The sequence below is a fragment of the Misgurnus anguillicaudatus genome, chromosome 25 (genome assembly GCF_027580225.2).
Source record: "Misgurnus anguillicaudatus chromosome 25, ASM2758022v2, whole genome shotgun sequence".
In the NCBI taxonomy this organism is placed as follows: domain Eukaryota; kingdom Metazoa; phylum Chordata; class Actinopteri; order Cypriniformes; family Cobitidae; genus Misgurnus; species Misgurnus anguillicaudatus.
The window spans coordinates 17,879,580-17,893,668 of record NC_073361.2 but is presented as its reverse complement, the minus strand read 5'-3'; the positions used below and the strand labels follow the sequence as shown (position 1 = coordinate 17,893,668).

The window sequence follows — 14,089 nt, the reverse complement described above, 5'->3', positions numbered from 1 at the left end:
TTTTTTTTAAAAAAAGTGAATTGTCCCTTTAACAGATTTTATCATATTTTGAAAAAGTACATACAAACATTTAAAAAATGTCAGTATTCAATGTCCTTTCTGAATAAAGGTAAAACGCCCCGGAATTTGGTAACTATCCCAATATATTCCGTAAACCTAATTTTACCAGTTCTGTGCACTTAGAAGACTTTGCGAAAAAATCATTGTGGCATTTAAAAGATTCTGCCAACAAACCGGTATTTCTGAAAGGCCTGAGGCTGGGATTAATCAGATTTGAGACAAAAGTCTTAAAAGATACATTCTCATTTTTGACGGAGGTGCTCTTTATAATGTGAGCAGAAAAGAAAAGATGTCAGAGGTGAAAAAAAGTTTTTGGATTAAAAATATTCTGCATTACAACCTCATGCACTGACAAAACCATTGCAATAAGACCGGTAGATCTTCCCAAAAGAAGGTCACACAGCTCTTTTCCAAAAAATACAAGTAGATGGTGACCAGCATTTATCAAGCTCTAAAATGGACAAAGCATCATAAAAGTCCATATGACACATACACTATATTTTAAGTCACTTCAAGCTACATAAAAGCTTGAACCAGACTAAAATTAAAGTCATTATTCACCGGAAATCTGTTTTGACAGCCGAGGTCACCATTCACTTGTTTAGAAGAGCAGCATGGAAATTGTCTTATGGACTCTCTTGAATATGATTATTCAAAGAAATATGGTCCTGATTTAAAAAATATTTTATGAAGCAGCTATAAATGCTACCGTAAAACTATGCATACGTTTGCATGTGTGCATTTGGCAGGCACTTTTATCCAAAGCGATTAACATTGCATTTAAAATACCTATGAAATGCATGCTTAATCTAAAATTTCAATAATTAATTTCAAAACAGAATTGATGACCTTACTTAGTCAATATCAAGGTTATATTTTCTCTGAATGTTCTTTATATTATGTAGGATGATTTAAAACACAGGTTTTTACAGGCAAGATAACAAATTTTATCAGCATGTGTGTTCCCTGGGAATTGATCCAGCAACCCCTTGCAATCCTAATGCAATGTTCTACCAATTCTGCAACACCAGAAACATCTTGGTGAGATGTTGCATATCTACATGATAAGAAGGTAAGTACTCACTCTCTAGACTTATGGAAGTTGCAACGCATGAGGGGGATTTTGATGACTTGGTCTCTGACTCCCACAAACAGCTCACTGCGACTGTGAAGTATGAGCAGACTGCGAATCGGCTGCCTCTTCTTGGAGGTGGAGAGCTCGATCTCATCCAGCAAACAGCTGCCCATGGTCTGGTTCAGTGGAGAAAGCACCTTCTTAATGGTGCCGTAATCTGGCGAGTAAAAAGGAGAAACTTGAGAACAACTGTGATGGAAATAGGACGAGAGAACACATGGAATCAGTTTGGTTGATCAGGTCGGGTGACTCTGATGACCTAGTAAGATTAAAAGGAAATGATGTCAGGGGGCAGCGGAGAAGACTGACCTCAGATCTCTCCAATCACACGAAAATCTAAAAAACCTGGGCTGTCAAGTTAAATATGGATGTGCTATTTAGATCAGAAAGGGCAAACGGGCTCGGCAACTCTCCATTCATTATCTTCTCCAAAAGGTTTTTGTGTAGCTGAATAGAAGCAGAATTATCGCCCGAATCACCTTTTGGAAAGTTAAACGCACCCTCCATGGAGCATGTGTTTTGTGGAATTCATAGAGGGCATTCACGGGTCCCATGTCTTAAAGTGCAAACAGTATTGGGCTGATGACCTATATAATATCTCTGAGTGTTTGCTGTTAATCTTCTCTGCACTTCAAAGTGGTCTTTCACATGCTTTATAGGAGCAATACAACACGGGGCAATGAACTTTTAGATACTACAACAGTCACTGATTAGGCCATTGCCCTTGTCAAATCAGACCTCGGTGATCTATTTCATTCCATTCAGCTGTGAAATTCCAGCTATGATCCTTACACTTCAAACTGTTATGTCTGGTATGAACTGAATCGAGTCCATAAACACAGTCCAACAGAAGATTGTGTGTGCCATTACAGAGGATTCATGCAGAATCTGAAATCTTTTGAATTTAATTAATTCATTAGTGCTTAATTAATTTTAAGCACTAATTGATTTTTTTTAAAGTGCACTGGCAATGAAAACTTCATGCTATATATTTGCATGAAGTGTTGAAAACTGGTTAAAATATGTACCCCTGCTGTCACTGAGGCAGTACTCTTTTAAAAAAAAAATTTGTTGGGCGGCAACCAATCGGAAGGCGGAAACGTTCGCCGGCAACCAATCGGAAGGCGGAAACCTTCCTTTGAAAGGATTCCAGAAAATGCATTTGAGCGATAGAGCTTCTACACTTTTTCTAAAGCGTCGTTGACAGGGCAGCCAGAGCTTTTTTTGATGCTCTCGGCATTAGAAACAGGTGATTCTGACCCCTGCTATTTTTTTTGGATCCAGCGTGAATATTTCCGGCAGTGTTCTCTGATTTGTTACTTAGATTTGAGATTCAGCCAATCACAGAGCGAATCATCTCTTGGGTGCGTGTGCTATGAGCTTCAAATCTTTTGTTGCTCTTGTGAATTTTTGTTCGTTCATTTACTAGGCCGTCTGGGATAAAATGCACTCCAGAAAAAAGCAAATGACGATTACATGCTTTTTTCAAACACACACTGTAAGCATAACTGAAATATTGTAAATATCATAAAATATCTTTATTTCATAAAAATAAAGTATAGATGGTCTCACATTGGTCTCTAAGTCCAGCAGTATTTTTACATTTTGAGTATGATTTCACAAAAATCGGTTCCTAAAAGCTACCATGGCATGTTCCCAAAAATGCCAATTGGTATTCTATTTAGAATATATTATTATGAACAGATTTGGGTCACATCACCATATAGTGCCCCCCCCACTTGTAACATTTTGGGGGCGGTTCACATTTCGCGTCTAAATCTGCGTGGAAAACGTGACCTTCGGTTGGTCACATGACCTGCTGTGCACTTGCGGCATTTGAGAAAGTTGAAATGTTTTTAACTCGATGCGGTGCGGACACGTATGGAAAAAACGCTTCCATTATGAGTGTGCATACCAGTCCCTCCAGAAAAACGCGATTTATTGCATAATCAGCCAAAGTCTGCATATTTATGCGGGACTGCATTTTTTCCAAATACAACGCACTTTCGCCGCATTAATTACAGATTTCCGCGCACAAAATATGCGGGGCTTGCATGATTTCATAATCCCCGCATTTTTGTAGCAAAAAGTCACATATATATATTAGCAGAAAGTTGAAAAATGTTGCATTTACTTGACACAAGCGCAGCCGTGTCCTCTGTTGCCATGGGAACGTTATGAAGTGACGTGATTATGTGACGTGAACATCATTGCAGTTTTTGCAAGTTCCGCAATTTTCGCAAATTCCCGCAATTCCATCGCATAAATTGCATAAATATCCCACATATTCCATCGCATTTTTTAAGAAAACGTGCCGCAAAATCGAGGATTTTTGCCCGCAACAATCACAAAAAAACTCAGCAAAAAAAAATGGCGCACCTACATTTGAAATAATGAACTTGAGCATGCAAAAGACGCGAAATGTGAGTCACGCCTTAAAAGGGTACTGCCCCAGTGACAGCCTAAGCAGAGTCCTGCACGGGTCCATTTTTGGAGACCCGCTCCCGCCCGTACCCGCAAAGTCCAGCACCAGATCCAAGTTACCCGTCACCCGTGATAATAACAAAATTAAATCCACATCCGCCCGGACCCATTAATACCCGCATCCCCGCCCGTGAATTTTAGGAATGTCACAATCCACCTGTTTTAGACACTTTTATGCGGGTATCCGTGGGTACCCGACCCGTTGCAGAACTCTGAGCCAAAGTACGTATTTTGACCAAATTTTCGAACAGTGTAGGAAACACAAATTTTATTCTTATATGATTTTCCTAAATATTTGTGTTATACAAGTTAACAAGTTCATCTTGCGCAATTCTTTTACAACAAGTGTCTCCACCCGTTTGACAGGTAGCTAGACGTTTTGTGTTTTTCATCAGTGTAGTATCCAGACTCAGAGCTTTCCAGGCCTCTGATGTGCATCTGGAGAACAAATGGGAGCTTACTCGTCCCAACATAAGAACATTCTGCCTTTGATGTTTCATCGCAGCTATGTGTCTAATGACTTTATTTACCCTGGTGACCAACTGTTGCTTGCTTCAAAGGCCAATGATTCAAATGGACCACCAATTACAGTTTCCCCTGCGCTTCCTCTTATGGCACTGCAGACATCTTAACTCTGCAAAGTTTTGATGGTTAAAGTAACATACTAATAAGCTGTGGATTTAATGAGAAGCTGGCCACATGGGACTCGAGGACTACTTTCATATTACGAGCTTTAGCGCTCAGATTTAACTTCCGATCTGTACACATTCTGCATTGCAGGTGACCCACATTTGTCTTCAGTGTGAATAGACCGATTAGCAAGATCCCATATGGGCGCATTCACAAAAGCATATAATGGCACACGCCTCCATATCAGATCCAGACCATGCATGTATAAGATTTCAAAAGACCATGTTTTTGTGTTTACACTTTAGATCACAGATCGGATTTCTGATCATGTCATGTACTACAAGAAAGTATTGGACCACCTTCATTGTTGCCTTTTTCACACTCATCTACTATTTACCTTCAAACCAGCAAGTCTGCAGCAAGTATTATTAGTAGCGCAAGTGCAACAGTAGAGTAATAAAAACACCCACTGTTTTTTGGTACAAGTTTTTATTTGGCCAATGGAGTGCGGCAAAGACTATCTTTCTCAGCGTCCTTGGATCCAAGGGACTCTGTCCTATCCATTTTTTCTATGAAGATTTCTCAATAAAGAGTTCTACACCATTAACCAAACCAATCGATTCACAACATTACAAACGGCAAAAAAAGTATCTGAAAATACACAGGAATCTCTTTTTGGGGTTAAGGTTAGTGTTAGTATTCACTATAAATTCATCTATTTTACATTTATGCATTTGGGAGACACTTTTATCCAAAGCGACTAACAGTGCATTCAAGCTATACATTTTTAATCAATAGTATGAGTGTATTTTCTGGGGTTGAACCAATGACCTTTGCATTGCTAATACAATGCTCTACAAAGTAATTTACAAGAACACTAATAAACAATAAAAATGATAAAACATCTACAAAAGCACATACTATTGTGTCACAGCTCATCAAAGCTCTGTCTTGACAGCTTTATATGTTATCATTAAACATTTAATTCTCTATAGAGACAATGACTGGGATTTTAACTCTTGAAACATTACCATTGTGCTATACTTTAACTCTATTAACCTTCATACGTAAGTAAGGGATAATGTATAGGCAACCAGTTGTTATTGCAGAAATAAGCCCCAACAGTATGATCTTGTATCGGCTGCCTGTACATTATCACGCTTATTACAAGGCTATTTACCTCATAAGTAAAGTAAGGAACAATAAATATTGATTTGAAATATTTCATTTGCTTATTTTTAATGAATGCAATGTTTTCAATGAGAAAACCTTGTTAATTTTTGGTTTTAAGACGTTCAAACGTCACGCTTTAGTTTGGTTTAATTATTTGTAAATATAATGTCATATACAGTACTGTGCAAATGTCTTAGGCCACCACCACCAGACTTGTTGTTTAAGAAGTTTTAATGTCCATCCATTGATTTTTCAAACAGAAAATACAGGAAATATGTAAAAAAAAAAAAAAGGACTAAATGTCTGTGTTTAGTGTGACCTCTCTTGGCACTAAACTACGGAGCCCCTAAGGGGACATGGAGCAAAATTAAATAAAGTTTAGTTTTCGCGTGCGCACGTGAAATTATCGCATGCTCACGTGACACTACCGCGTTTAGTTTTGCGTGCTCACGTGAAACTTTTGCGTGCTCACATGAAACTTTCGCATGCTCACGTAAAACTTTCGCATGCTCACGTAAAACTTTCGCATGCTCACGTAAAATTTTCACATGCTCACGTAAAACTTTCGCATGCTCACGTAAAACTTTCGCGTGCTCACGTAAAACTTTCGCGTGCGCACATGAAACTATTGCTTTTTACATACGCACGCGATAGTTTTACGTGTGCGCATAATAGTTTCACGTGCACACGCGAAAGTTTCATGTGAGCACATAAAACTAAACTTTAGATTTTTTTACTCCGATGTCACCTTAGGGGCTCGGTACTAAACACATCTTGAGCGTGTTTGCGCAGAATAAAGGAATAATAATAATTTCTTTAAAATTAGAAATTAGGATTTGATTTTATTTAAGTTTAGGAGATCCTGCAGCTGCCTGCTATTGCTCAAGTGGAAGGGGAGTTTACCCTAAAAACTTGACACATCAGTTTACATATTTATACAGTTTTAATACTATATACACATTTCCTGTATTTTCTGGATGTATTCTATTAAAGAGACTAAGAAACAATAATATATGATCACCATAACATTGCTAATTCTGGCATGGTGGCCTAAAGGGGGTCGCACACCGGACGCGCAGCTCAGCGCCGTGCCGCATCGAGTCGCGTCTAGGACAACTCGGAGGTATCGTACACCGGAGGTCCACATTAAATAGCGTGAGCTTAGTCATATAGCGTCTACTTAAAAATGCTAAATATACGTTGGCAGCCAATGTTAATTGATTGTTAATGACCGTTAATCGTTAATGATTTGGGACAAATATGATGTTATTTAATGTTAAACTATGTGTATGGCGCTCTGTGACGCGACAGGGATTTGAGCAACTTCCTGAATCATAGCTGGGCGCCGCAGACAGGCGGCACATGTCGGCGCCGGTATGCGTATACTCATAGAAAACAATGTGTTAGATTTTTTTTTAGAACGGCGCAGCGCTGAGCTGCACGTCCGATGTGCAGCTCCCTTTAGACTTTTGCACAGTACTGTATGTTATTAAAATACATATTTAATTTTTGTGTAATATTCAACTGTACCTGTCAAAATGATTTGCAGCATCCGGTTACCTGTGTTATTCGTTTTGAGTGGTTGTTATCTGGGATTAACCAACCTGAGAATGTTGTGGATGGCCAATTAGAATTAAGCATTCCAACGAGCTGCGCAATAAGTAAGGTATATCTATATCTAAGGTATATCTATAGCTCTGTATTTAATCTTATTTTAGATGTACAGTAAATGAATGTTAAAGGGATAGTTCACTTTAAATTGAAAATTCTGTCATCATTTCATCCTCATGTTGTTCTAAACCTGTATGAATTTCTTTTTTCTGATGAACACAAAATAAGATATTTTGAGAAATGATGGTAAACACACAGCAGATAGTGACCATTGACTTCCATAAAAGGAAAATATTTTGGAAGTATTGTGATAAATGATGAAGAAAATATTTTGATATATGATAAGCACACAGTTCACACTGACAGTACCCATTAAATTCCATCATATTTTTTATTCCTTCTATAGAGGTTAATTATTTGCTGTGTGTTTACCATCATTTCTCAAAATATCTTCTTTTATGTTCATCAGAAAAAAGAAATTCGGTAACACTTTATTTTACGGTGTCTTTGTTACACATGTTACATGTAATTATTATAGTAATAACAGTTATATATGCATATTACATGCAACTAATCCTAAACCAAACCCTATTCCTAACCCTACCCCTCCAGTAAATACATGTTGTTGATGATTATTAGCCTGGGTGCCAGCCCATCTTAGCCCCGCCCACAAGATTTTGTAAACGGGAAGATGGGTCTGGGGTTTCTGCGTTGAGGAGCTACTATTTTAGGACAAATGCTGGTCGAACCAATCAAATTGTCAGGGCGGGCTTTATACGATGATGGACAGATAATCAACAATAACGTAATGAACCACGTCACCAAAGAGCGCGTGTGTTGAATGGCTGCCGCTGTAGAGTTCAGATGTGTGGATTCTGACATTGAGTCTGTACTAAAAGATATCGACAGAGCATTGATTTTAAAAGAGGAACAGAGAAACGCGATTTGTTGATGTCCTATTCGGCAAAAGTTGGTCGCAACTGAAATGGCTAACGTTATCACGGCGATGCAACTCAGCGTGCACGACGAAATGGATATAATTAGCGGTCGTTGCCAGCTTCTTTTCGGAAGCCCGGAATCGTGGTTGCTAAATAAGTGGAGGGACATGCTAGGCTCCAATATTTTCAAGCAAACGTAATGGGTATCGTCGTGGATGAAGTTCACCTAACGTACAAATGGTAAGAGATAGTCTTACTCTATGACTTAGTAAATACTTAATGTTGTGATAAACGAAATGTTGTAAACATAATAGGTGTTGATGTACATTCGCTAACTCGGTATAATCACAATGTTAGTGTCATTGTAGCGAATAACTACCAGTTCGGTCAGGCTGCAAAGACGTAATTTCAACATACGTTACACACTCGGTTGCTCTGATTGGTCGTAGGTCTATCCAATTGAGTGCAGAGGCATTTTTCGGTTGAGACACGCCTCATAATTATAGCTCAATGGAGCGGTATCAGACTCAAATTCTGACTAGAATTGAGTATGGCAACGTCAGGCTAGATGATTATTACTTCGTACTTAAATATATAATTACAATGTAACAGTAACGCCTTAAAATAAAGTGTAACCAGAAATTCATACAGGTTTAGGACAACATGAGGATGAGTAAATGATGACGGAATTTTCATTTAAAGGTGACCTATCCCTTTAATGCAACACTTGCGCTCTATAAAGAAGTGATGTGGTACTATACCTGTGGCCAGATAAATGATGTGATAGAGCATGTCTTTGCCCTGCACAACATCCACAGCTACATGGGAAAAGCGTACGTTGTCCTCCATGAAATACGGCACAGGAACGACGGGCTGTACCACCTCATGCATCAAAATAAACTTCTGAGCGTCCTGAAGGTTTCTCTCTGTTAGATTCACATAGGAGCCGTAATCTATAGTGCCACACTGAAAAGAGAGAAAGGGAGATAAAGATATATGACGGATTATACAAGAAACAGTGGAGTTTTTAAATCAAACCGTTTTATGTGATGCCATAATGAAAAGCATCCTGATCCTGGATGATTCAGATTCACAATCACTTCAATCTTTGACATGGCCTTACTCAGTCAATATAAAAGATATAAAGGTTATATTTTCACTGTATGCTTTATGAAGTAAATCAATGCAGAAAACAGTAAATCACAAAATATGACTTTAGCTTGGTTTTCACAGACTCAATCTGGAATGGGTCTCTGGCCTCAGCAAAGACTCAATTATGTGAAGATGGAGAGTACTGTAGGTCTGATTCTGATCTCCCATCCCCAACATATGCCCTATTCATTCAAATTGCAAATGACCATAGACCATCTGTGACAATGACCATCATAGATTCGATTCAGGATTGTAAAATTGTCAGATGTTGCCCACGATACAGCTTACGTGCAATAGGAAAACAGAACAGTAGCATGCAGTTGCAGTAAGATGACTTCAGCTCCCCTAAATTACTAGTTTTCCTTCTTGAATAAGAGCTCATGTGGAGAATATGAAACTTGCACTTTATCCTGGCTCACATATAATCAACATCAATCCACTGAAGATCAGTTTCGGCATAATTCTACTCAAATGGCTTGGGTGTGTGTTGGTCTTTCAGGAACGAAATATATGGCAAGCCATTTTCCATCAACGCTGTAAGCCATGAATGTTGAGGCTCGTAAATCTGGCCCCTAAAACATGGACAAATGCTTGATGAAGATGTCATGGGGAACTAGATAAAGTGTGGGTCCTGCGGACCATGAAACTCTTCTCTTTGAGACTTTTTTCCAGTCGTGTGGACTTTGAGGGAAACAAAATAACGTAAAAGGCTTTATCTCCTCATGGGGTCTTCAGACACTTAACACACTGCACTCTGCATAATTCCCCAAAATCAGCACAGAAAATGTCTTTCATTAAGCCAATATTTAAGATACACTTAACTGCCCTCAATTACCTTCCCAGCTATAAAACCATTGCCAGCCACTTAAGGTAAAGTGACTTTAGACACATCTACATTTCTTAGTATTGTTATTTAAGCTTAACGGCTTCTCTATGAGCATAGATTTTTTGAATCAGGTCTATAAAAACGTAAAGCTATTTAAACTCGCCGTGAAGTATTTGAAATGGCAATACTCCTCAGGAGATGAATAAAAACTTTATTAGCTCTTATCACTGTAATTGTCCTGCCAACATTTTTATAAGCTGGCAATTTTATCAATAATATGATGGGCGTTACAAAGGCATGGAAATGAAGGGAAATTAACAGCCATATGAAAAGCTTGAGGAAATATCAGGCTTTTGTTAGATATACGCTTATGCATTTTTATAAAGCTACTTACAGTCAATTCAAAGCAAATTTCCTCTGTTTACTGTATGTGTCACCGTCAGATTCAAACATATGTTCTGGGTGTTGCAAGCACAATTCTGTACCAGTTGAGCTCAAACCAGGCAAAAACAACCAAGCATTTCATTTTAATTGAGAATAGGCAACATATACATTCACCTAAAGGATTATTAGGAACACCTGTTCAATTTCTTATTAATGCAATTATCTAATCAACCAATCACATGGCAGTTGCATCAATGCATTTAGGGGTGTGGTTCTGGTCAAGACAATCTCTTAAACTCCAAACAGAATGGGAAAGAAAGGTGATTTAAGCAAAGTATTTCACAATCTGCTCAGTTACTGGGATTTTCACGCACAACCATTTCTAGGGTTTACAAAGAATGGCGTGAAAAGGGAAAAACATCCAGTATGCGGCAGTCCTGTGGGCGAAAATGCCTTGTTGATGCTAGAGGTTAGAGGAGAATGGGCCGACTGATTCAAGCTGACTGAAATAACCATATGTTACAACCGAGGTATGCAGCAAAGCATTTTACAACACGCACAACCTTGAGGCGGATGCGCTACAACAGCAGAAGACCCCACCGGGTACCACTCATCTCCACTACTAATAGGAAAAAGAGGCTACAATTTGCACAAGCTCAACAAAATTGGACAGTTGAAGACTGAAAAAATATTGCCTGGTTTGATAAGTCTCGATTGCTGTTGAGACATTCAGATGGTAGAGTCAGAATTTGGCGTAAACAGAATGAGAAAATGGATCCATCATGCCTTGTTACCATTGTTGCAGGCTGTGGTGGTGGTGTAATGGTGTGGGGGATGTTTTCTTGGCACACTTTAAGCCCCTTAGTGCCAATTGGGCATCGTTTAAATACCACGGCCTACCTGAGCATTGTTTCTGACCATGTCCATCCCTTTATGACCACCATGTACCCATCCTCTGATGGCTACTTCCAGCAGGATAATGCACCATGTCACAAAGCTCGAATCATTTCAAATTGGTTTGAATGAGTTCACTGTACTAAAATGGCCCCCACAGTCCCCAGATCTCAACCCAAAAGAGCATCTTTGGTGGAACGGGACCTTCGTGCCCTGGATGTGCATCCCACAAATCTCCATCAACTGCAAGATGCTATCCTATCAATATGGCCCAACATTTCTAAAGAATGCTTTCATCACCTTGTTGAATCAATGCCACGTAGAATTAAGGCAGTTCTGAAGGCGAAAGATGGTCAAACACAGTATTAGTATGGTGTTCCTAATAATCCTTTAGGTGAGTGTATATCCATATATACACCATTACGTATAGTGTTGCTAACAATAAAAGCCCTAACTTTTCAGGGTCGGTTTCCCAGACAAGGTTAAGATTAATCAAAGAAGGGGCCTTAGTATTATTAGGATATTTAAGCAGTTTTCACAAACACATCTTACAAAAACAATACTGGTGTGCTTTTTGAGACAAAACAATGTACTTATATACACTATGTTGACAAAAGTTTTGGGACACCTGCCTTTATATGTACATGAACCTGAATGACATCCTATTCTTAATCCATATGGTTTAATATGGAGTTGGCCCATCCTTTGCAGCTATAACAGCTTCAACTTTTCTTGATAGACTTTCTACAAGGTTTAGGAGTGTGTTTATGGGAATTTTTGACCATTCTTCTAAAAGCACATCTGCTCGAATTCATTCCAAAGATGTTCAATTGGGCTGAGGTCAGGACTTGCTCATCCATGTCTTTAGGAAGGGGCCATCACCAAACTGTTCCCACAAAAGTTGGGAGCATGAAATTGTATAAAATGTCTTGATATGATGAAACATTAAGCGTTCCTGAGGCCATGGAAGTGATTGGAACACCTGAATTCAATGATTTGGAGGGGTGTCCCAAAACTTTTATAGTGTATGTTAAAATATGTCAGTACAAGGTGTTTATAAATGAAGACATGCATTTGGTCTGGCACTATGGTAAACCCTGTCAAGGAAACCACCCCTTAACCACTTATACTCTGCAGTTGGTTTGGATTTCCTCCTGAATTTGGCTTACTAAATTTCAAAAGCTCCCCAATAATGCCAAGGTGATGCACTTCTGCAGAAAATGATACCACATATGACAGCAAAGTTCCACGGACATTTAAACTATGTTGATTTCTGCAGAGTCTAAGAGGTTAAAACAGTTGGGGACAATGCACAAAGTAATCTTAGTACCTGTCATTTGCTGGGTGCTTACCTGAAAGTCAGGGTTGGGATTGGGATAGGGCAGCCACGCGGAGCGCGAGTTCTCCTGGTACTTGAAAGGCCCGCTGAACACTTGGGTAACAGCGCTCAGATTGAAGGCGCACACTGCCGATGCAGCAATGCTGTTCCTGAGAACACAGTCGGAAATGTGAGCAGACGACAGACACTCTCGCATTTGACAGATTTTACCCAGGACATCATTAAAGCATAGTGGGTGATAACGTAAAAAATGGATCTGTCTATTGCTGACTGTGATACAGCATCATGAAGGATAAAAGAGAGTAGGCTACAGTGAAATCTCTAAAAGGCAAAAGCATGGTGTAAAATTATAGTATCCCCATTTACCACACAACAAAACAATATGCAATTAATAAAAGCCCTTTGCTGACACTGCATCGCTTGCAAAATGTATAGTGCTGCTAGAACTAATGGGCCATGAGCTGACCTCTAAGATATTAAAGTATAACAGCAGATATCTTTAAACTGACCAATAGTCTGACCCTGTGTCTTATGACCTGCAGTGTTGGAAGGTAACTAAATGTAGCAACGCTAAAGTTATTTGGTAACAGTTTACAATAAGGTTCATTAGTTAACATTAGTTAATGTATTAACTAACATGAACAAATCATGAGCAATACATTTGTTACAGTATTTATTAATCTTTGTTAATGTTAGTTAATAGAAATAAAGCGTTTAATTGTTTGTTCATGTTAGTTCACAGTGCATTAACTACGATTAACAAGATTTTAATAAAGTATTAGTAGTTGTTGAAATTAATATTAACAAAGATTAATAAACGCAGTTTATTATTTGTTCATGAACTAATGTAGTTAACTAATGTGCCTTATTGTAAAGTGTTATTTAACTTATTTACAACTTATTATAACTTAAATTTACAAGTCCTTTTAACCAATATTTATCTTGACTACAGATGAGTTGTTTTAACTTATAAAATGTAATTGAAATAAGTCAACTCATCTCTAGTTGTTACAATTCGAGTTGATGAAACTTAAAAATTTAAGGCAGCAATTAATTTTTTTCAATGAAGAAACTTTAGCAATTTTAAAGTCTGATTTATTTTAGCGAATCGGTTCATTCACATGCTTCATGTAAATAAATGGTTCACAGAATCAAATGAACCATTCACTGATCAAAGAAAAAATTCACCTGATCGTTTCAACCCCCGCCACATGCCAATCGGCCCGCTTGCTTCTTTTTAAAGCAAAATATGGTGTTCATCATAAAGCTTTCAATGTGTTTTCTATTTATATTATCAGCCATATTTAATGGCTTAACTTGGTTAATGGCTAAACATTTATATTTATGCATTTGAAAGACACTTTAATCCAAAGCGACAGTAAATTACAAGGTAAATTTGTGTGTTTATTGAGTTTGAACCCATGACCTTCGGTTTTTCTAACGCAAAGCCCTACCAATAAAAA

The 14,089-nt window shown here is 38.3% G+C and overlaps 1 protein-coding gene across 3 annotated transcripts in view; it reads right to left on the bottom strand.

The window, feature by feature from the left end:
- Positions 1-14,089, bottom strand: part of sema5a (sema domain, seven thrombospondin repeats (type 1 and type 1-like), transmembrane domain (TM) and short cytoplasmic domain, (semaphorin) 5A) — a 163,181-nt gene that overhangs the window by 62,403 nt on the left and 86,689 nt on the right. For all 3 annotated transcript variants that reach the window (XR_008638280.2, XM_055182136.2, XM_055182137.2), the window contains exons 9-11: positions 12,640-12,775; positions 8,793-8,997; positions 1,145-1,352 (exon numbers count right to left, since the gene is read on the bottom strand). Coding sequence is in view for 2 of the 3 variants with exons in the window: in XM_055182136.2 (XP_055038111.2) it covers positions 1,145-1,352; positions 8,793-8,997; positions 12,640-12,775 (549 nt within the window). In the remaining variant the exon portion in view is untranslated. The remainder of the gene's footprint in view (positions 1-1,144; positions 1,353-8,792; positions 8,998-12,639; positions 12,776-14,089) is intronic.